Consider the following 22266-nt stretch of genomic DNA (forward strand, 5'->3'; position numbering starts at 1 on the left):
AGGTGGTGGATCTCCTGGGTCTGTGTTCTTAAACATGCGTGCATCATGCACCTTTCCCTGACCATCTCACACTGATATTGGTAAAACACCCTTAGTGATCCACCAGCACTTGCCGTAACAGAAAAGTATCCCTTTCTGTTGATGTACTCTGTGGCAAGGTTGTTTAGTGCCAAAATAGAGATATGCATGCCATCTATCACCCCACTGCCGTTCGGGAACCCCATTGCTGCAAAACCATCCACTGTGTCCTTCATGTTGCCCGGAGTTATAGTCCTTCACAACAGGATGCGATTAATGGCCCCACACACTTGCATCACAGCAACTCCCATGGTGGATTTCCCAACTCCAAATTGATTCCCGACTGATCGTCAGTAATGTGGTGTTGCAAACTTCCACACAGCGATCGCCACTTGCTTCTGCACTGTCAGTGCAGCTGTTAGGTGCCCCAGAGGGAGTGAACCTGGCATTGGCCACTGTTGGTAGACAGATACTGGGCTAGATGGACCTTTGGTCTGACTCAATATGGCCGTTCTTATGTTCTTAGCTCTCATTTTGGTGTCGCTGTGCCAGAAGGCTGGTTCGAGCTCTGCACATACTTTCAGAAATATGGTCTTGCATATCCGAAAGTTCTGCAGCCGCTGCTAATCATCCCATACCCACGTAACAGTGCAATTCCATCAGTCAGTGATTGTTTCTTCGGCCCAGAACCAAGGCTCCACTGTCTGCAACTGCTCCATGAATACCAATAACAAATGTGAATTGTTTCTTTCTACATCCCACAGCAAGGCAGCCTCCAAGGAATTGTCTTGTTCTGCCCGACTCTGGCGGTGTGCTCACAATGCTCATCGTAATAGTACAGAGCTGTGCAGGATGCATGCTTCTCGCAGAGATGGCAGGCACACAACTTTTTTTGGCTTTTGCAAAGATTGCACACACTTCCCAAAACACTCTACGCTAGATGGTGGCAAGCTGAGTGGCATAGCTACCCACAGTGCATTGCTCTCTGTGTCAGTGAAAGCGCTGCTAGTGAGGATGTGCACCATGGACACGAGGAGTGTAGTGTGGACATGCAAAAGCAATTTAATTACTGCAGCAGCTGTACATTGATGTAACTTAAATTGACTTAATTTTGTAGTGTACACTTTCCCTTAGTGAGTTCTTCAGTCTTTGCCTTCCTGGAAAGGGGTGGTGGATAATAATGTCTACCTGTGATATTTGTAGTAAAGAAAGAGGAATTGAAGAAATACATGCATCTTGGTTTCCTTCTTGGATAGTAAGTACAAATGAACAGAGGCTTCTGTTGATGCAATGCTACACTACTCAGAACGCAATGAGGGCACCTTAGTAACTTAACATGAGCTTGTGGACTGTTCCTTATTTACACATAGATTTACAGGACTTTCGTGCAAACTTGTATTCTACGCTAATGCATTAGAATAAATCCAACTTGTGAATACATACAGTTTAACTAACCCTAAGGCACTTACTATTTCTTCTTTTTTTCCTATTCCTCTGTCTTCCTATCATGCTTTTCTGCCCTGCTCTGCTTACCCAGCTCCATTATCTCTTCTCGCTTAGTCCTTTTGTCTCTTAACCTTCTTTGTCCTTACCCAAATACCTGGGATAATTGTGATTAGAACAGCAGTTCTTAACCAGGGGTCTGGAGCCCCCGGGGGGTTGCAAGCAGGTTTAAGGGGGTGTACCAAAATAAACCAGAGATCAGGGCTGGCATTAGACTTGCTGGAGCCCAGGATAGAAAGCCGAAGCCCAAAACCTACTGCCTGGGGTGGAAGCCCAAGCTCAAGCCCCGCCAACCAGGGCTAAGCCGAAGCCCGAGTAGTTTAGCTTTATGGGGCCCCAGGCAGTTGCATTGCTTTCTACCTTCTAACACTGGCCCTGGTTTTTAATCTACTGGATATGCAGAAAACCAGTTGTGGTGCCACATGTGGGCTGTGGAATTTTTATAGCATGTTGAGGGGGTCTCAGAAAAAAAAGGTTGCGAACCCCTGGATTAGAAGACAGTGTTTGCCCAGGCTCTCACGCCTCTACTGTGGGATAAAGACAAAGTTCTGTTTTGATCCCCTGCAGACTGCCAGTCAATATCAGGTATTCAAGTCTTTCTCAGATGTTTGTCCATGTGGCTTACTGTACGTTGAACAGCTGATTGGTGTTAGGAAAGAGGGAGGTGGAAGTGTATATGAAGCAAAATATCAGTGCTTCTGCTATTCAGTGACCCCTGGAAACTGCAACTTCTGGTTGCAAGAAACATCCTGAAAGTCATAGGTTGCACACAGCAGGTGAACCTTAGGGTATGTCTGCACTACAGGATTATTCTGATTTTTACATAAACCAGTTTTATAAAACAGATTGAATAAAGTCGAGTGCACGCGGCCACACTAAGCACATTAATTCGGCAGTGTGCGTCCATGTACCGAGGCTAGCGTCGATTTCCGGAGTGTTGCACTGTGGGTAGCTATTCCGTAGCTATCCCACGGTCTCCCTCGCCCATTGGAATTCTGGGTTGAGATCTCAGTGCATGATGGTGCAAAAACAGTGTCGCAGGTGATTCTGGGTAAATGTCGTCACTCATTCCTTCCTCCGTGAAAGCCGCGGCAGACAATCATTTTGCGCCCTTTTTCCCTGGATTGCCCTGGCAGACACCATAGCATGGCAGCCATGGAGCCCGTTTTGCCTTTTGTCACTGTCACCGTACGTGTACTGGATGCCGCTAACAGACGGTACTGCAGTGCTACACAGCAGCATTCATTTGCCATTGCAAGGTAGCAGAGATAGTTACCAGTCGTTCTGTACCGTCTGCTGTGCCATTGTAAATTGGCAATGAGATGACAGTTATCAGTCGTTCTGTACCATCTGCTGCTGACATGGGTGCTCCTGGCTGGCCTTAGCTGAGGTCAGCCGGGGGCTCAAAGACAAAAATGGGAATGACTCCCCAAGTCAATCCCTCCTGTATGGTTTTTCTAAAAGTAGAGTCAGTCCTGCCTAGAATATGGGGCAAGTGTACTAGAGAACCAGTGTATCAGAGAACCCAGAGAGCACAGCCGCTTCGTGTCAGATCCTGCAGAAATGATGAGCTGCATGCCATTCACGGGGGGTTCCCCTTCAACAACCCCACCCATTGATTCCCTTCTCCCCCAACCTTTCTGGGCTACCATGGCAGTGCCCTCCCATTTGTGTGATGAAGTAATAAAGAATGCAGGAATAAGAAACACTGACTTTTTAGTGAAATAAAATGAGAGGGAGGCAGCCTCTAGCTGCTATGATACTCCAGGCAGGACATTAAACGGTGCGGGGGAGAGGAGCCCAGCATCCCGTTGCTATGATAGTCCAGGCAGTACGGAATCTTTTCTTTAGACATGGGCGAGTGGGGGGGCTGACAGAACTCAGCCCCCAGTTGCTATGATGAGGACGGTTACCAGCCTTTCTGTACCATCTACCAGGAATGACTGGGAGTCATTCCTATTTTTACCCAGGCGCCCCCAGCTGACCTCACCTGAGGCCAGCCAGGAACACTCACGGGCTGATGATGACGACGGATAGCAGTCATATTGTACCATCTGCCATCGGGGAGGGGAGGAGAGGTGCTGCAGCAATGAAAAGCAGCATCTTCGCGTCTACCAGCAGCATGCAGTAGATATAGGGTGACACATAAAGTCAGGAAACTATTTTTTTCCCTTTTCTTTCACGGGGGGGTAAATTGCCGACATATACCCTGAAACACCCCGGACAATGTCTTTGACCCTACAGGCATTGGGAGCTCAGCCAAGAATGCAAATACTTTTCGGAGACTGCGGGGAATGTGGGATAGCTGGAGTCCTCAGTACTCCCTCCCTCCCTCCATGAGCATCCATTTGATTCTTTGGCTTTCCGTTACGCTTGTCACACAGCACTGTGCTGTGGCCTCTGTCTGTCATAGCCTGGATATTTTTTCAAATGCTTTGTAATTTTGTCTTCTGTAACGGAGCTCTGATAGAACAGATTTGTCTCCCCATACAGCAATCAGATCCAGTATCTCCTGTACGGTCCATGCTGGAGCTCTTTTTGGGTTTGGGACTGCATCGCCACCCGTGCTGATCAGAGCTCCACGCTGGGCAAACAGGAAATGAAATTCAGAAGTTCGCGGGGCTTTTCCTGTTTACCTGGCCAATGCATCTGAGTTTGGATTGCTGTCTAGAGCAGTCACAATGGTGCACTGTGGGATACCGCCTGGAGGCCAATACCGTCGATTTGCGGCCACACTAACCCTAATCTGATATGGTAATACCGATTTCGGCACTACTCTCATCGGGGAGGAGTACAGAAACTGGTTTAAAGAGCCCTTTATATCAATATAAAGGGCCTCGTTGTGTGGACGGGTGCAGCGTTAAATCAGTTTAACGCTGCTAAAATCGGTTTAAACGCGTAGTGTAGACCAGGCCTTAGTTTGAGCAGACCATGATGTTGATACATTGTCAAAGCAACACAGTCAAAGAGAGAATAATCAATAGACCCAAGAAGGGAAGAACGTCAGAAGAAGATGCAATAAAATAGATTTCAGAGTAGCAGCCGTGTTAGTCTGTATCCGCAAAAAGAACAGGAGTACTTGTGGCACCTTAGAGATAAATAGAAATAAATAGAATAAATTTGTTAGTCTCTAAAGTGCCACAAGTATTCCTGTTCTTTTTAACAAAATAGATGTGAATAGAGGCAGATGGCAGTGTATGTGTGCGTAATATGCATGTATACACTGATATTTTTTCAAAATGGATATCGAAAGTTAATCTAAATCATACCGAGGCAACTGTATAAGTCAGGCCTGCACAACATGCGTCCCGGGGGCCGCATGTGGCCCATGTGGGCTCACTGTGCAGCCCATGGGAGGTGAATAGTTGGGCTCATTGTGCAGCCTGCGGGGAGTGAGTGGGCAAGCGGCGGGCAGACAGTGGTGGGGGAGTGAGGAGGTGAACTGTGGAAGTGGGGAGTTCTGGTCTGGCTCCCATCCCCTTTCCAAGGGTTGCAGCTGTCTGGAGGTGCTGCCTTGCACACCTTGCTCATTCACACCTCATTCATTCAACAGGGCAATTGATTACAAGGTTGCGGGAAGAGCTTATTCTACTTCTAGCAAAAAGACATTTTTCTTTTACCTTAATTATACTACCTTAGGGGCCCGCTATAGCATATTACCAAGGTATAGTACCGCTGTTTCGGTGGGGCAGTGCTGGGGAAGGAGGGTTTGTTTCTGTGGGGCGGACGGTGCTGGGAGAGGGGGAGTGTTTCGAGGGGGCTGGCGGGGGGGTTGGCAGGGCTCGGGGGGGTTCGGCCCTCAGCTGTTTTCTTTGGAGTAATATGACCCACGCCGCTTTACGAGTTGTGCAGGCCTGGTTTAAGTGGTTTGATATTCAGAGGTGCTGAACAATTCCCTTTGAAATCAAAAAGGATGTGCTCGGCACCACTGGAAAGCAGGCCACAAATATTTGTGACTTATTTACCCAATATAAAATGTGGCTAATAATATGCTTTGCAATTACTTTACAGCCATTTATCTTTAGTGTCCCAAAGCTCTTAACAATTCTTGTCACCTTTGTAAGCCCCAAATTAGCTGGCTTCAGTAAGTGCAGAGTTCTGAAATACTCTGCGAGATGCTTTGGTCTAGTGTTGGGGGTCTCATCTCAGAGATCAGAATTCCAATCCTGATTTTATTTGTAGCTTCATATGGAAACTGATTTAAACTTTACCCTATGTTATCTCACCTGTAAAATGGACTCGTGCATGTTCTCTCAAAACTGAGGGGTCATTTTGGTGAGGAATACATGAATTGTCATTTTACCTGATTCTGGAATTTACTTTCTCTTTTTTTTCTATAGGACAGCCCCAGCTGGTTCATTGTAGATGATGAAAATAGTCACAGTCACCATGATTTTTCTCCATTGGCTTTGACAGAGATTTGTCTAGTTTCCAGATAATGGCAATTTCTTAAAAAACCTTACTTTTTCCTCTCTTGAAAACTAGCTTATGTACAAGCCATTGTCAAAATTTACCAATACCTGAAATTTTGTGTTCTAGTGAGTTTTTTAACAGAGGATCACAAGCAATATTGGACAGAAATTTCAGAAAGGAGCTATGTTTACATATTGACATTTTTATTTTTAAAATGTTCTTGTTGCCAGCAAAATCTAGCTATAAAAATTTTGAAATTTATCTGTTTAGTTACAAGGCAAAATCAGCCTTCTACTATGACTGGTGGCAACCTTAAGCATAGAAAAGCAAGCACCTCTCCATTATAAACTGCTAGAACTCCAATCTTTCAACTCCAAAAATGCAGGCCACTTGAGCCAAAGAAAGATGTTAGCTGTAGAACAGGGATGGGCAAACTTTTTGGCCCAAGGGCCACATTAGGGTTGCAAAACTGTATTGAGGGCTGGGTAGGGAAGGCTGTGCCTCTCCAAATAGCCATCTGACCCCACCCACTTCCCACCCCCTGACCCATCCATTCAGAATCCCTGACCCATCCAACCCTTGCCCTGCTCCTTGTCCCCTAACCGGCCTCTCCTGGGACCCCCCGCCCCTAACTGCCCTCAGGAACCCAGCCCCCCCTGTCCCCTGACTGCCCCGACCCCTATCCACCCCCCCCCCATTCCCTGACAGGCCCCCGGGACTCCCACACTTATCCAACCCCCGCCCTGTCCCTTGATCGCCCTCCAGAACCTCCACCCCATCCAACCACTCCCTGTCCCCAGACTGTTCCCTGGGACCCCTGCCCCTTATCCAACCCCTCAGCCCTCTTACCATGCCGCTCAGAGCAGCATGTCTGGCAGCCACGCCGCCCGGCCGGAGCCAGACACACTGCAGCTCTGCTTTGCAGGAGCACGCAACCCCTCTGCCCAGAGCGCTGTGTGCACAGCAGCATTGCTGCAGGAGGAGGACGACAGCGGGAGTGGGGTCAGGGGCTAGACCTCTCTGGCCAGGAGCTCAAGGGCTAGGCTGGATGATCCGTTGGGCCATAGTTTGCCCACCTCTGCTGTAGGAGTGTCATGTTCTTGCTAAGCTGCAGCTGGCCAGTAGAGGGCAACATGCACAAATACATGTAATGTCTGATCCTGTTTCCACTGAAGTCAGCGTCCAAAACATCCCTTTACGTTAACAGGAGCAGGATTTGGGCCCCAAACTATCCACAGCAAATGTTACTAAATCATCTGTTTTCTTTAAATATGACTGCATATGAATTTTTATGGAGATTGAACAGCGTGGAAAGTAGTAATTTTTGTGAGCTAGAGGGAGACAAAGAAATGTGAATCCATCAGAATTTCATTTGGGGTGTTTTTCTAATGACTGGTAATTGTCAAACAGGTTGCATGTTCTTCAGATTTTGCAGAAACATCTTCCTTCTGTTTTAAGACTAAATCTTGCAGTTTTAGGAACAAATGAAATTTCCAAGTTCATGTATACTGGTGCTTCAGAACAAAAGCTGGCTGCAACCATATTGTTATGACTTTATTTTCATGCTTTTAAAAAGTAAATAGTTCAAGATTGCCTTTGATATTGCTGGCAACTGTGTAAAGTGAGACTATAAGATGCATAAGCAATAATTTATAAGCAATGAATAATACCAGTGTACATCCTGCCTTAGGGATTTACAGGTTTTTTTAAGTATGAAGTAGGAAACGTGCATATCACTTAATCTCTCCTCCCCCTATCTCTTCCTTCCCTGACACTGGCACAGTAGTTGTTTCACTTCAGATTGTGTTCTACTACTCCTTTGGTCTTAAAGCTATGTTACCAACGGTAGGTCATTAGAATGTGAATCCAAACTTCTGCTTGTTTCCATGTTAGAATATCAATGAATGTAACGAGTCCCTATTGTCTGACCATTTGTCTTCAGTCTGAACTTCTGTCCCATCAATTTGTAGTGCTTGTTGTCAAAACAGTCATCGAAGTGACCTCATAAAATACCTTTCTTGTTTCTACAGCAGGAAGGAAAAATGGAAAGCGAGACAATCGAAGCTATTGGAGAGGAGTCAGAAACTTTCATTAAGGGGAAAGAAAGAAAGACCTATCAAAGACGGCGTGAAGGTGGGCAGGAGGAGGATGCTTGCCATATTCCACCGAACCAAGCAGATGGGGGTGAAGTAGTGCAGGATGTCAACAGTGGCGTGCAAATGGTAATGATGGAACAGCTGGATCCAACGCTTCTTCAAATGAAGACTGAAGTAATGGAAGGCGCAGTGGCTCAGGAAGCAGAGGCTACAGTAGATGACACACAGATAATAACACTTCAGGTTGTTAATATGGAAGAACAGCCTATAAACCTTGGTGAGCTTCAGCTTGTCCAAGTACCCGTTCCAGTGACTGTACCTGTTGCCACTACGTCTGTGGAAGAGCTTCAGGGAGCCTATGAAAATGAGGTTTCCAAAGGAGGCCTGCAGGAGGGAGAGCCTATGATCTGTCACACGCTCCCTTTGCCAGAAGGGTTCCAGGTAGTGAAAGTAGGTGCAAATGGTGAGGTGGAGACACTGGAACAAGGTGAACTTCAGCCACAGGAAGATCCCAATTGGCAGAAAGATCCAGACTATCAGCCACCAGCCAAAAAAATGAAGAAAACCAAAAAGAGCAAGCTCCGGTACACGGAGGAGGGCAAAGATGTGGATGTGTCTGTGTATGACTTTGAAGAGGAGCAGCAGGAGGGTTTGCTCTCTGAGGTTAATGCAGAAAAGGTGGTGGGCAACATGAAGCCCCCTAAACCAACAAAAATAAAAAAGAAAGGTAAATGAACCGTTCTTAAGTATCTCTGTTTAAAATGTATTTGTCACAATGGGAACTTATGAAAGGGCTAGAAAAGAAATGACAATAAACTCAGCTAGACTGTACTGGGAGTAAAGCCCTTGTGTTAGTAAAAAAAAAAAAAATTCCTCTGTCATTAATTAAAGCCATAGGTAAAAGCCCTCTGTTCTTCCATTTTCAGAGGAAGCTTCCATCTTCTGTTCCTGTGCTACATAGCTGTTGACTTTGCTTCGAATATGATGCTTTGACCTTGTTGCTACTGTACAACTAGACTTGAAAGGGTTCTGTTTTACTACATTTCACTGAATAATATAGATATTTGTTTCTGAGATTTTAGTATTTTTATCAACAGTTTTACACCAAATGATAAAAATCCAGATACTGGGTTTTTTAACCAATTACCAGATAGAATTGACAGCCAAAGAATGCAGTGTTTGTGTTTGATTTTCTCTTTTGTCCTGTGAGGACAGTGCAGGAAAAAAATGATTACTGACATGTTAATTTAAAATCCTAAAACAATAGCTTATCACTGCCTTCTGTTTCTAATAGAAAGTACAATTCAATTTAGTTGCACGAGATTACTTTCCATGTAATAGTTTCATGGAACAAGGAAAGACTATTGAAATCTTGAACCTAACGTAGAGCAGTGGAGTGCGTGGCTGATTAGAGTAAAGCTGATTTACTTTGTGGCCAGGTGTAAAGAAGACATTCCAGTGCGAGCTGTGCAGTTATACTTGTCCACGTCGTTCTAACTTGGACCGCCACATGAAAAGCCACACTGATGAAAGACCACACAAGTGCCATCTCTGTGGTAGAGCTTTCCGGACAGTCACGCTGCTGAGGAACCACCTCAATACTCACACAGGTATTGTATGCAGAGCTAATGCTGTACAGTCAGTAAAGGGAATGTTATAGTTACACTTCTTGTACGGTAGGAATCTTACAGGATTCACTCTTTAGTATTAGTCCTTCCCTCCCTTGTATCTTCAGAATTTCTCCTATAGGATATTCCTGTCGGAAAAGGATTTCACAGTGCTGTTACCTCAGTGTTTCTGATATGAACCCAGTTAGCTTTGCTTTTTATCTTGCTGGGCCAGTGGAGAAGCTCAGTGTGCACCTAGATATGGCCTGATCCAGCTCCCTCTGAAACTATTGGAAAAATCCCTTTGAGTTCAGTGGAAGTTGATTCAGGCCCTAAGCTTACATCAGTTCCATGCTCATGCTCCTTCTTGTGTGAAAGCAGGACAAGGACGCGTTCAAAGATGAACAAAAAGACAGGGACCCCCAAGAGAAGAGTGTGAGTGGGACCCATACAAATTGATTTAAGTTTATATGAGAGAGGGGAAAATAGAAATGAATTACTTAGTTTTATTATAGAGGCTTCTTAAAGTACCTGTCTAATGGCGAATGGGAATGAGAACCAAAATACAGCCACCACTTGCAACAAAGTGAGTGGGGGGGGGGGGGGAGATGTTTCCATATTCCCAATTTATTCTACACACAGAACACCTAGCTAAATTATTGGATTCTAGGAATAACCATGGGATCAGAAGACAATACAGTGTTTTCTTTATCTATATATACAGTGTTTCATTTAGCTAAATACATCCTTTTGATCATCCTCAAAAATTGTAAATCTCTTTAGTAATATGATGGCTGTTATACACAAAGTGACAACTTTCCAGTTCAGGCGCACAATATCTGTGCTACAGTGTCTCAGGTTTTTCAGATTATGAATCCAAAGTTTCTAATTTATAAAAGCAAAGCTAGCATGTGTTGTTTTCGTTGGCTCATCACTCAACTTTAATATTTTCCGCCTCCTTCTTGGCTATACACATATAGGTACTCGCCCTCACAAGTGCCCAGACTGCGACATGGCCTTTGTGACCAGTGGAGAGTTGGTTCGGCATCGCCGTTACAAACATACTCATGAGAAACCATTCAAATGTTCGATGTGCGACTATGCTAGTGTAGAGGTACGTTTGAGTTAATCATTACCACAGAACCAACCACTCATGCCATACATGGCAAGGGTCTGTGTCAGCAATTTCCATTAAAACATTTTATTTAGAGGAGTTTACACTTTGGCCATAAAAAGTGGTCTTTGAGCAGAAATTTTGTAAATAAGGCTTGTCTTGGAAAGCAAATGGTGAGATTTAAAAAAAAAATTAAAATAAAGAGAAATTGGTTTGTGGGTGGTATGTCACAAAAAGCCTAGAGATTTTTCCATACCCTTTGGGGACCCAATAGCAGAGTTTTAATAATAATAATAAAATTCAACATTCAGGTTTAATTAGCTTAACCCCTGGATGTAGGAGGTAACAATATCTTGAGATAAATGTAATTTAAGGTTGGCAGCACCCTCAGATTTAAGAAATGTGCTCTCAGTCTTATACCGTGCACTTTCTTGTTAAGAAGAATGAGCATCTGCTGTCAAAATGAGTCATGTGCGATTTGTTTTGTTATTTTTTTCTTGCCTCCCTCTTCTCCAAAAGTCTGTCTTCTCATTCAAAATTATTGAAAAGCTGACTGGGAGGCAGCTTTCTTGAACGTTCTTCTCCTTTTCCCTAATCAGCACTGAAGCTGAAGGAGAGTTTTTAAAATAAATGTAACTTTAAAAAGAAATTACTCATGCTAGGTAGTAGGGAGAAGAGGCTTAGGCAAGCTAAGGATCAGCATGATTGACAGGAGTGGGACATGCAGTAATAAGTTGAGATGGTACAGGAAGAAGTTGAAGTGGACATTTCAGTCTCATTGTAGTGACCCTTTTTGATCTGAGTGGTTAGCCAAGTTCAGGGTGTTGTGGATGCTCCGGTGAGGAGGGGAAAATTATAGGCACGTATTTTCATGTTTATTGACAAGGAGTGAACAAAGTTCTGTTTCCTTGAACATAGGAAGAACCAAACAAAAGAGATTCTTTTCTTACAGCCCCAAGCCTCTTTAGCCAGCACCACAAGCCCCTTTTTTAGGCTTCTGTCAGGATCACAGATTCTCCAGGCTGTGCCTGTTTTTTATTCTGTGCTGCCTCTGAGTCCTCCGTCTCTTACATTTCTGAGCAGCCTTGCATTTGTCTTTGGTTTGGGTTTGGAGACTGCTATTATTTCAGTCACTTCTTTAGATTCATCCTGAATGAAAGACAGCAGTTATGCCTGATTCGTAACAGTAAGATTTAACCCAACCAACAGCACCGTCTAGGTTCTTTTGCTGTGCAGTTATTGTGGACTTTTTAATCTGAGCACTTTATGGATATGAAGTTCTGAGGGCAGCAATGAATGAAGTACAGTGAATTATGAAGTGTAGTTGAAAAATAACCAGAAAATCACTATGCATATCATTCCCCTGAGCTAGCTTGAGCTGGGATTTGTTGTTATGGGTCAGTAACCATGCAGCACCCTCATACACTCTAGCTGAGGCTATTCCATTTCACATCTATACTGATTCGTAACATGGGCTGAACCTTTTGGGTAATACAAGTCAAAAACCCAGCAGAGTACTTCAGTTTAAAAAACCCGAAACTTATCACTGAATTTCTTGGCTTGGATTCTGAAAGGCTGGCTTATTCATCTATGCTAACACCAATCATGTTCTTGGATTTTAGGTCAGCAAGTTGAAACGCCACATTCGCTCTCATACTGGAGAGCGCCCATTCCAGTGCAGCTTGTGTAGTTATGCCAGCAGGGATACCTACAAACTGAAGAGGCACATGAGAACCCACTCTGGTATTGATTCCATGCTTGGTTAATGTGCTATTGGTGCTTCAGCATTGGGCACAGAGGCTCAGGAATGCTAACGTATGCTAGAGCTCTCAACACACCTGTCACCATGAATCTGGCAAAATGAAAGATTGTTTCATGTTTATGTAGAAAAGGTAAAAAGTACGCAAGTGAAGAGCATGCACCCAAGTTTAGCATCTAAATCCGTACATTGAACGTTTTTGTTACTGAATTGAGAAATGGGAGTGCTTGAGACAGCCTGTCTCCAATTTTGTCACAGAAAATTAAAAATCTGTTTAGCAGAAGGAGAGCTCTAGAATACAGGCATACCATAAAATAGAAGGGTAGTATAAATCAGTATAAATCTCTGAACATCAGTGTTTACCCCACTTTCAGTCTTCTCGCAGACATTCAGGGTCACGCTTGTTCAATGTTTGGTACAGGAGCATTTCACTAAACTAGTTTGTGAAAATCCCGTGGATAATTGACGCCAAACACTAGAGCAATACTAATATTGCTGCTAAAGTGTGAAGGAAAAAATGTCTTGTAACTGGGGGAGGAAAGGATATTGGCACCTGTGAAAGCAAAAATCTTGAGAGTGTGTGCTAGATCCTTACATGTTGCATATGAGCCCCTCACAAAACTCTTACTGTACCTAAATCTTCAGTGAGGCAGGTCTGTTTTGGAACGAAGGTGATGAGATGCACAGTGGATTTGTGATGTGGGCAGATGTGTAGTAGGGGACTGAGGCTTCCCTAAACTCCTCTAGCCTGTGAAAGGAATAGATCACCAGAGCACTAAAATATTGTGCCACCAAATCTACATTTTGACAGTTCTTTCCAATTCCGGTATATTTTTAATTAGACAAGACTGGTTAATAAAACTAACTTCATGCACTAAATACTCTTTTTCCTTCCCCTGCTAAAGGAGAGAAGCCTTATGAATGTTACATATGTCATGCTCGCTTTACCCAGAGTGGCACCATGAAAATGCACATTTTACAGAAGCACACAGAGAATGTGGCCAAATTTCACTGCCCCCACTGCGACACTGTCATAGCAAGAAAGAGTGATTTAGGTAAGTACCGCTTAACTTGGTGGTGAAAAATGTCTCTGAATGGGCCAAAGTTGAAAGGAGTTTTCACAAGGCACAGGGATTAATATAGACTAAATTGCATAGGCGGTAGATTCTTGTGAGTGGTGCAAAATATGACACGTACTGACCCGAGTGGTGGTGGATGGTAACTTGCTGATTTATAATAACCACCCCTTACTGTGAAAACTATTGGTTGCTTCTTAGACTGTTCCAGTGTGGCAGCATGCTTACCAAGAATACAAAGCAGGCCGCCAGTATGGTGCCCATGGACATGCACTTACTGAGCCAAAATAGAAATGTTGCTTGCTGGCTCTACAGAATTTGCTGTCCCTGCCCATCTAAGGGTATTAGACTGACACAGTGAGTTTAAAGGCAAAAAGATGCTATCCTAAACTAAACTTGGAGCAGTGAAATGACTGTCTTCTGGGCAGCAGCCCCTCTGCTGTTTTTCATAGAAAAGAAATGCGGCACATTAAATCACTTGAGATAGTCATTGTACACTGTGTGGAGTTCTGACAGGGATAATGAAGTCTTGCTGGAGTGTAGCAGTGCAGTTCTCTTTGCTTGGTTAAGTCTTTCAAGATTTGTTTTATAAACTGCTATTGTCACAAGGTAGTGAGTTGACAGTAATTCTCTGGTGAAGTGTGGCACAATATGGCTGGGTTCCTGGCACTCCCACTTTGACTTGAATGATCTATTCTTCTCACTTTCACGATTGTATAGGGGTTTTTAACCTCTCTCTCTCTTCTCCCCCCCACCCCAAAGTAAATGGAAGGGTCCAGTTGAAACCCACAAAGCAAAGAAACCACTAATGCTAAACTCTGGCCTGATACTCTCACTGGTTTATCTTGCTTATTTTGCCACATACAAAAGTATCTGCCTGCCTTGCATTTTAACTCCTACTCTTCATAGGACATAGTTTTATGGTTTAATAAATCAGATATTTAAATGAGCTGTTAGTTCTTAGGGGCTTTCCCAGCAAATTAGTACATGTACATTTAGTTTGGCAATGGAAACAAACCTTTCTGGTGAACAGTAAAACAGACATTTTGAGGAAGAAATTGCTAATCATACGTGGTGCTGTTAATGTAATTTCAAAGTATTAATAGGGCCCAGGCTTTCAGCTTCCAACCAGATTTATATAATGAAAGCACCCAAGAGGATAGGTATTAAGAGAATATCTTTACCAGCTGTAATACAAGGAGAACAAAGGGTTAAATACTTTTTCTTGTGCTATTAGGTGTTCATTTGCGAAAGCAGCATTCATACATTGAGCAGGGCAAGAAGTGCCGTTACTGTGATGCTGTGTTCCACGAGCGATACGCTCTCATCCAGCACCAGAAATCTCACAAGAATGAGAAGCGCTTCAAGTGTGACCAGTGTGATTATGCATGCAGACAGGTAAGCCTGCTGGTGATTCCAGAAAGGCTGGCTGTTCACACAGCCCTTGTGAACATCCAGAGCTGCATTCTCGTCCAGGCACAGCAAATGTGGGCTAGAAATCAAACGTTAAAGTAGTATCAGAGGGGTAGCCGTGTTAGTCTGGATCTGTAAAAGCAGCAAAGAATCCTGTGGCACCTTATAGACTAACAGACGTTTTGGAGCATGAGCTTTCATGGGTGAATGCATCTGAAGAAGTGGGTATTCACCCACGAAAGCTCATGCTCCAAAACGTCTGTTAGTCTATAAGGTGCCACAGGATTCTTTGCTAACGTTAAAGAAGAAACTACTAATCTTGGTAGCTGATCAAATGTGATGCCTTCTCTTTTAGTCTGTTAAGGACTGATATAGGAAAGTGTAGTGCCCTTTTCACTGGCCTTAGCCTTCCAGCTAAGGGTCTCTTTACAGAAATTATTTTCTAAAGAAGGCAAAGAATGAAATATGTTTGTCACAGAGCTGGAGTATTGGCTGGCACAGGGAAAAGAAACCAGCTAGGATCCTGGCAGCTGAATGTAGCATGGATGGAGATGTCCCAGCTCACCTAAAGGAGCATGTTCCTCCCCTCCCTACCCCTCCCCTCCCAGGTGGTGCTCTCAGAGTGAAATATTAGAGCTCTTCCCCCTACTAATGACAACTGCTAACCTTTTGCATTCATGTGTCTGAGTTCATGTTCATTACTGCTCTGTGTTTTGCCTATTCTTCTGAATGAGTTTTTCTCAATGACAGGAGCGGCACATGATCATGCACAAACGTACCCATACTGGAGAAAAGCCTTATGCCTGTAGCCATTGTGATAAAACCTTCCGTCAGAAACAGCTCCTCGATATGCACTTCAAACGTTATCACGATCCCAACTTTGTCCCTGCTGCCTTTGTCTGTTCAAAGTGTGGGAAAACATTCACTCGCAGGGTAAGTGAGCAGACCACGGTTTGAATTGATCTCTGTAAGGTGAGGGAGGCTGTTCCATCAAACAAAAAGCTGTAAGCGTGTGTTTGAGAAGGGGAGCTGGACGCAGCTCACACTTAGATTTAGTGTTTTCTTTGCAGCAGTAACCACCTAAGGAAACTAAGAAGACAATTGATGGCAAAACTCAAAATAAACATACATTAACACAATCGCAGGTTTCTCTGGATTCTACATAAGTGGGAATTTTTTATTTATTTTTTGTAAGGAATAAGCTATCTAAAGTACAACTTGGCTTGTAAATACAGGCCTGCTACTTGGTTTTGATTTCAGCGTTTGTTTTCCTTTCCCTGATTAGAACACCATGGCTAGACATGCAGATAATTGTTCTGGCCCAGATGGTGTAGAAGGAGAGAATGGAGGGGAGCCTAAGAAGGGAAAACGTGGAAGAAAGAGAAAGATGCGTTCTAAAAAAGAAGATTCCTCTGATAGTGGTAAGAGCACTGCGTAATGAACTAGTTAAATGTACCAAGCCTTTTGTATGAGCTTGTAGTAAACCATCTCTTTTCTATTGGTACCTTACTAGTCAAGACTGTCTTCACTGGAAGTCTACAACATAGTTATTGTACATGCATTTCATTCCCCCTGGAATGCTATATTGTGTGAGTGTACACACATCAGTATAACAATGTGAACTTTTACCATCACTGACTACAACTGTAAATGGCCTATGTTCTACATGTGTCTCTCAATCTACTCGAGCTGTTGAGACTGGCTTCTGGGGCCAATTTGTGCAGTGGATAGGGCAAAGATGCAGCTCAGGCTTGCTTTTGAAGGATTGAGTTTTATTGCTAGATAGGGATGAATGAGGTAGATAAGGAGGCTTCTAGCTGCAGTGTGTAGTAAGTGGGTTTCTCTGGCTTCTGGCGGAATTGTAGATGGGGTGGACGTTCTGTATTGTATTAGGGTAAGAAGTGGTGTTGCTGTGTGCCATGTGAATGAGTAGCTGATCTGGAGGAGAGTCTGTGCTAGTAGACGGTGGCTCTTAATTTCTCTTTACAGTAGGTGAGGTGAGGACTTGTAGTTATTGGAGATGACATACAGTGACTGGAAGGAAGGTGGTTTCCTGTCGACAGAGGATAGGATTTGATAGAGTTGAGGTTTCATAGAACGCGAGTTCAGAATTCTCTGACTTTCTAAGTGTAGTTGTTTTTAAAGTAAGTAGCACCTTCCAATGTTCTGAATCAATTGAAATATCTTAACTTTATTTAGTTTTATTGTATTTATTTGTATTGCTGTAGCATCTGGAGGCATCAGGGCCTCATTGTACTAGGCACAGTACAGATGAGGAAAAGCAGCCCCAGAGAAGGGAAATAACTTGTCCGAGGTCACATCGAAAATCGGTGGCTGAACCAGAAATAGAATGCAGATCTTCTGAATACCAGACCAATGCCCCATCCACTCACCTCTTGCTTGGGAATTAATTTACTTTGTTTCTTTTAGAACGTGGCTAAATCTTTTTACCAGGAGAGCACTTTTTTTGCATTTATAAATTCCTTGATTCTGACCAACTGAGAGCATACAAACTCTGCAAGCTGGTTCTGGCACCTGGAAAGTTGGGAGTTAGCTGGCAAGCAAACAGATTAGTCTGGGGTGGCATGCACACTAGCGCAGAGAGCGTTGCAGCTGCTGGGGAAGTAGGGCATGAGTTGTCATCCCTATCTTCTTCCAGGACATGACTAATTGAAAAGAGGCTCATCTCTTTCACTCCTACTCTCAAGGTGTCCAGTTGTCTTGCCTGCCTACTTTCTGCTTCCTAAACTACCCAGTCCTGTAGCTTCCATCTATCAAATAAATTGGCACCTTTGTGTTTGTGCTGGGTTCCAGGGTTGGACTGTATACAATAATATATACACGCATATGCTCCATTCAAAGTTCCAGATGACCCTGGTTTTGCGCAGCTGATTGACAAATTTGCCATTGAGTCATTGAACTCCTGTGGGGGGAGATGAAAATTTTCTGAAGCAGAAGCCCAGCTGCAAGTCAGGGAGAGGTGAGGGAACCACTTACAGATCTGGACTGTTTTTCCTAATTGTTCGAAGAGTAGAGTCGCAAGGAGTTGATGGTAGAGTCCACTGTCACCTAACTCACACTCTCTCTCTCCTAGTAGGAAGCATTCGTGTGTGTTCACATGCACATTGACAACCAGGAGCAGGACTTGATAGAACCACTGGCAGCACTGATGTCTAAAGGGTTAACAATCAGTTTATATACACTTCCAGGACCCAATGGAATGTTTTACAGTAGATAACTCAAAAACTGTTTGCCTGCACTCTGAATTTTTCCACTTTGAATGGAAAAGTATTGAGGTTCTGGTCCTCAACTGAATCAAAAAACAGTTGGTGTCTCTAGACCAAGCATTTGAAAGATGATTTTCCAAAGCAAAGACTCTCCTTGTCAAACCCTCAAGATGGCTTATGTAGTTAATGTTCAAGGGAAAAAGTCATTTTCCTGACTAGAGAACATGCATGAGAAATGTCTGGTGGAAAAAGCTTTTTCGGGAATTTAGAAAAGTAGGGTCAAAATAGTGCTTACTGTGCAAACCTCAATTGCAAAGTCTCATAGTAGCACAAGTCCTTAAAAGATAAACTATGTCTTAAAGGCAAAGAGAAGAGACTACAGCAAGAGAAGTCTTGTGATAGAAACTATCAGCTGTATAAAGAAGTTTATTTTGTCCAGTAGTGCACACTCTGCAGGTTTGAAAGGAGCTGCGTGGGGTAGGCTGGCCAAAAATCTCTGCTAGAAGAGTGGTGGCTGAACCAAGACTTATTATGTACTGAATACCTTTTAGAGGTTTCACAAGGGGCTGAAAATACTTCCTGACAAATGGAATGCAAAGTCCGCCTGGACTTTCCAAGGAGTCAGAATGCACAGAGGTAATATGCTAATGTGAAATGTACAGCACGTGGGCAGGAGTTCCTTGCCCAGTCTGCGCAGAACAGTTACGTCACCCAGAATGAAATTCATGCTGCATGAAGACTATTTCTTAAACCTGCAGCTGAAAAAATGATCTTAAGTGCTATACATGTTTGTGCCACTGGTAATGCATAATTACCATGAGGAAAGCTGTGATGAAATTGGGCGGATAAATGGAGAAAATATCAAACATGTTTAATTGTTCTAGTGTGTCTCTTTCCCTCCCCGATTACAGATGGTATTAGTCTGGGATCTAGTAACCCCGGGGTAAAATATCACAGCACACACATACTCAATGGGAGGGAAATGTTTGGACAGTGGGAATGTGGTGAGAACGACAGCCCAGCAAAACATGAGTTTGCAGTGTGATATGGTGGCAATAAAGCCAGTGCACCTGGGGCTGCCGAGGTCCATAGCATAATCAGGCTAATGATAGCTCCTCTCATTACAGTGCTGATAGGATTGAATTCAGAATATTTGTGTGCTCTGTGGTGTTACGTGGTGGCACTGGGTGCCTTGAGCACTAGCAGCACACCAACACAGAGGAAGTACAGCCAAAGCCAGGTACAATGGATTGAGGTTTATATTTTCCCTTCCCATTCAAAACGTCACACAAGGGAGCAAAATCATCATGGTATCTGTGCAGTGGCCCCACCACCCCCTCTCTGTGGAACCGGTAGCAGTGTGGAGCCCAGAAGGCTTCTGGGCAGCCTTGTGGAGGAATTCTTCACCCAACAGTAGCCATCGTAGCACAGCCAGGCTAGTATTTGTACTGGTTTGGGGCTGTTCTGTGGACCCTTCTGATTGAGGGAGGGGTGCTTCTACAGACATTAACTTGCTCCAGCTCTTATTGCATTTTCCCCACAGTTGGTTTAATGGAAGCTTGCTGCTTAGTGTGGCTTCTCCACTGGCCATACCCCCTTTTCCACACATGCAATGGGCTGTGTATATTCTTCTGTAGAGGGGAGGCACTTACATAGAGATTGGTCGCAGCCATTTTGCCCTCCCACAACCTCACTCTCACCACATCTTTTCCTGAAGCTTGTTCCCTTCAACTCTGCACAGCAGGATGGGCTGAGCATAGGAGTTTCAGGGGTTAAAAGGATGTTGACCATATTATCTAATGCAGGCATCTGAAGGGAGGAACTTTAGGAGGAGATAGAGTTGCTTAGGATGCTCCAATGGGATAGAAATCAAAGCCATTAGATTAATTATTCCAAGAAAAGTGTGGAAAATCATTTCCTAGTAGTGAGATTTGTCAGGCTGGAGTAGTCTCCTAAGAGAAGAGATGGAGGCTCCATCATGAGTCAGTTAAAACCAGACAAAACCCCTGAGAATGTACTGGTTTCAGAGTAGCAGCCGTGTTCATCCTTATCTGCAAAAAGAACAGGAGTACTTGTGGCACCTTAGAGACTAACAAATTTATTTCAGCATAAGCTTTCGTGGGCTATAGCCCACTTCTTCGGATGCATAGAATGGAACATATAGTGAGGAGATACATATACGCATACAGAGAGCATGAAAAGGTGGGAGTTGTCTTACCAACTCTGAGAGGCCAGTTAAGTAAGAAAAAAACTTTTGAAGTGATAATCAAGATAGCCCAGTACAAGCAGTTTGATAAGAAGTGTGAGAATACTTACAAGGGGAGATAGATTCAATGTTTGTAATGGCTCACCCATTCCCAGTCCCTGTTCAAACCTAAGTTGATTGTATCTAGTTTGCATATCAATTACAGCTCAGCAGTTTCTCACTGGAGTCTGTTTTTGAAGCTTTTCTGTTGCAAAATTGCCACCCGCAGGTCAGTCATTGAATGACCAGACAGGTTAAAGTGTTCTCCTACTGGTTTTTGAGTGTTATGATTCCTGATGTCAGAGAATATGCTGTGTTGGATAATCCTTCCTCAGCCAGAGATGGCAAGGGAGACTTCCTCTCTCTCTGAGCCCCCTCTGTCCTAATGACGCAGGGTAACAAGAGTGGGGATTCTGGTGCCATCTCTTCCCAGATGTCCTCCTCCTTTCTTCCCCTTGGGTTCTAAAATGTTTCACAGTGATTCCAGTAATCACTGGTACTGGGTATGGGGCCATGTTTTCTTTTTCCTCTTCTGGAAGATTCAGTTTCCAGCCTTCTAAGATGAATAACCCAGTACTGAAAATCCCTCTAATGAATTCCTTGTCGCTAGCAGGTTTACTTGCCTTTGCTGCCTTCATTTGAGTGGAGGTGGGGAGCTGATTCCAGCTCAGAATGATGAAGGGTTGGTTCTTGCTGCTTGTAGAAAGCCAGGGTTGATGTTTTGTCCCAGCATAAACCAAAGATTTATCTTGTTTTCTCTCTGTTTTTTGAAGAGGAAAATGCTGAACCAGATCTGGATGACAATGAAGATGAGGAGGAGACAGCAGTAGAAATTGAGGCTGAACCGGAAGTGGAGCCAGTGGCTCCCGCACCACCTCCTGCTAAGAAACGAAGAGGAAGGCCGCCCGGCAAAGCCAACCAACCAAAACAACCCCAGCGTAAGTTACTGCCTGACCTTCAGCGTAGCATCCAGTGTGATCAGCTCCTCATGTGGGTCTTTGTGCACCTTCCTCAGGCTTTTCAGTCCACTCGAATGGGGTGTTAGGAGTGATTGTGAAGATAATGTGATATTCAGGCCTGTATATTTGGCTGAGATAGAATTTGAGGTCTTTGCCAATTTGACTTTTGGTATTTTTATATTCTTACTAATACAGTAAATCCTCACTTAACATTGTAGTTATGTTCCTGACAAATGCAACTTTAAGCAAAACTGTGTTAAGCAAATCCAATTTCCCCATAAAAATTAATGTAAATAAGGAGGTTAAGTTCCAGGGGAAAAATTTTCACCAGACAAAAGACTGTATAATATATACATATATATATATACACACACACACAGTGTAAGTTTTAAACAAACAATTTAATACTGATACACAGTGATGACTATTGTGACGCTTGGTTGAGGTGGAGGAGTCAGAGGGTGGGATATTTCCCAGGGAATGCCTTACTGCTAAATGATGAACTAGCAATTGGCTGAGCCCTCAAGGGTTAACTCGCACTCTACAGGGCAGCACGAACAGGAAGGAGGGGAGACAGGGAGGGGAGACAGCATCGCAGACAAAGACACATACCATGTGTGAGAGAGAGAGAGATGCGCATTTCCCCTTTGAGTAAGCTGACCCTACTCTTAAGTACACTCCCTTGTTAATTAGATCAGCTTGCTGAGACCGCAGCTGCTGCCAGCAAGCTCCCTCCATCCTGAGCCCTGTCGTGTGTTCCCCCTGCTTTATGGAAGATGGGGTAAGCAGGGTGCAAGAGCAGGGAGGAGAGGGACACCCTGACACTAGTCCCCTTC

At 43.9% G+C, this 22266-nt stretch overlaps 1 protein-coding gene across 1 annotated transcript in view; it reads left to right on the plus strand.

Annotated features, from left to right (window-relative positions):
- CTCF (CCCTC-binding factor) overlaps nt 1-22266 on the plus strand; it is a 56920-nt gene that overhangs the window by 30431 nt on the left and 4223 nt on the right. The window contains exons 2-10 of the mRNA XM_050922396.1: nt 7965-8757; nt 9470-9640; nt 10618-10751; nt 12374-12494; nt 13416-13565; nt 14824-14984; nt 15750-15932; nt 16285-16420; nt 21245-21409. Of these exons, the coding sequence (XP_050778353.1) occupies nt 7977-8757; nt 9470-9640; nt 10618-10751; nt 12374-12494; nt 13416-13565; nt 14824-14984; nt 15750-15932; nt 16285-16420; nt 21245-21409 (2002 nt within the window). The 5' untranslated portion in view covers nt 7965-7976. The remainder of the gene's footprint in view (nt 1-7964; nt 8758-9469; nt 9641-10617; nt 10752-12373; nt 12495-13415; nt 13566-14823; nt 14985-15749; nt 15933-16284; nt 16421-21244; nt 21410-22266) is intronic.

This window comes from Gopherus flavomarginatus, chromosome 14 (assembly GCF_025201925.1).
Source record: "Gopherus flavomarginatus isolate rGopFla2 chromosome 14, rGopFla2.mat.asm, whole genome shotgun sequence".
NCBI classification, from domain to species: Eukaryota; Metazoa; Chordata; order Testudines; family Testudinidae; genus Gopherus; species Gopherus flavomarginatus.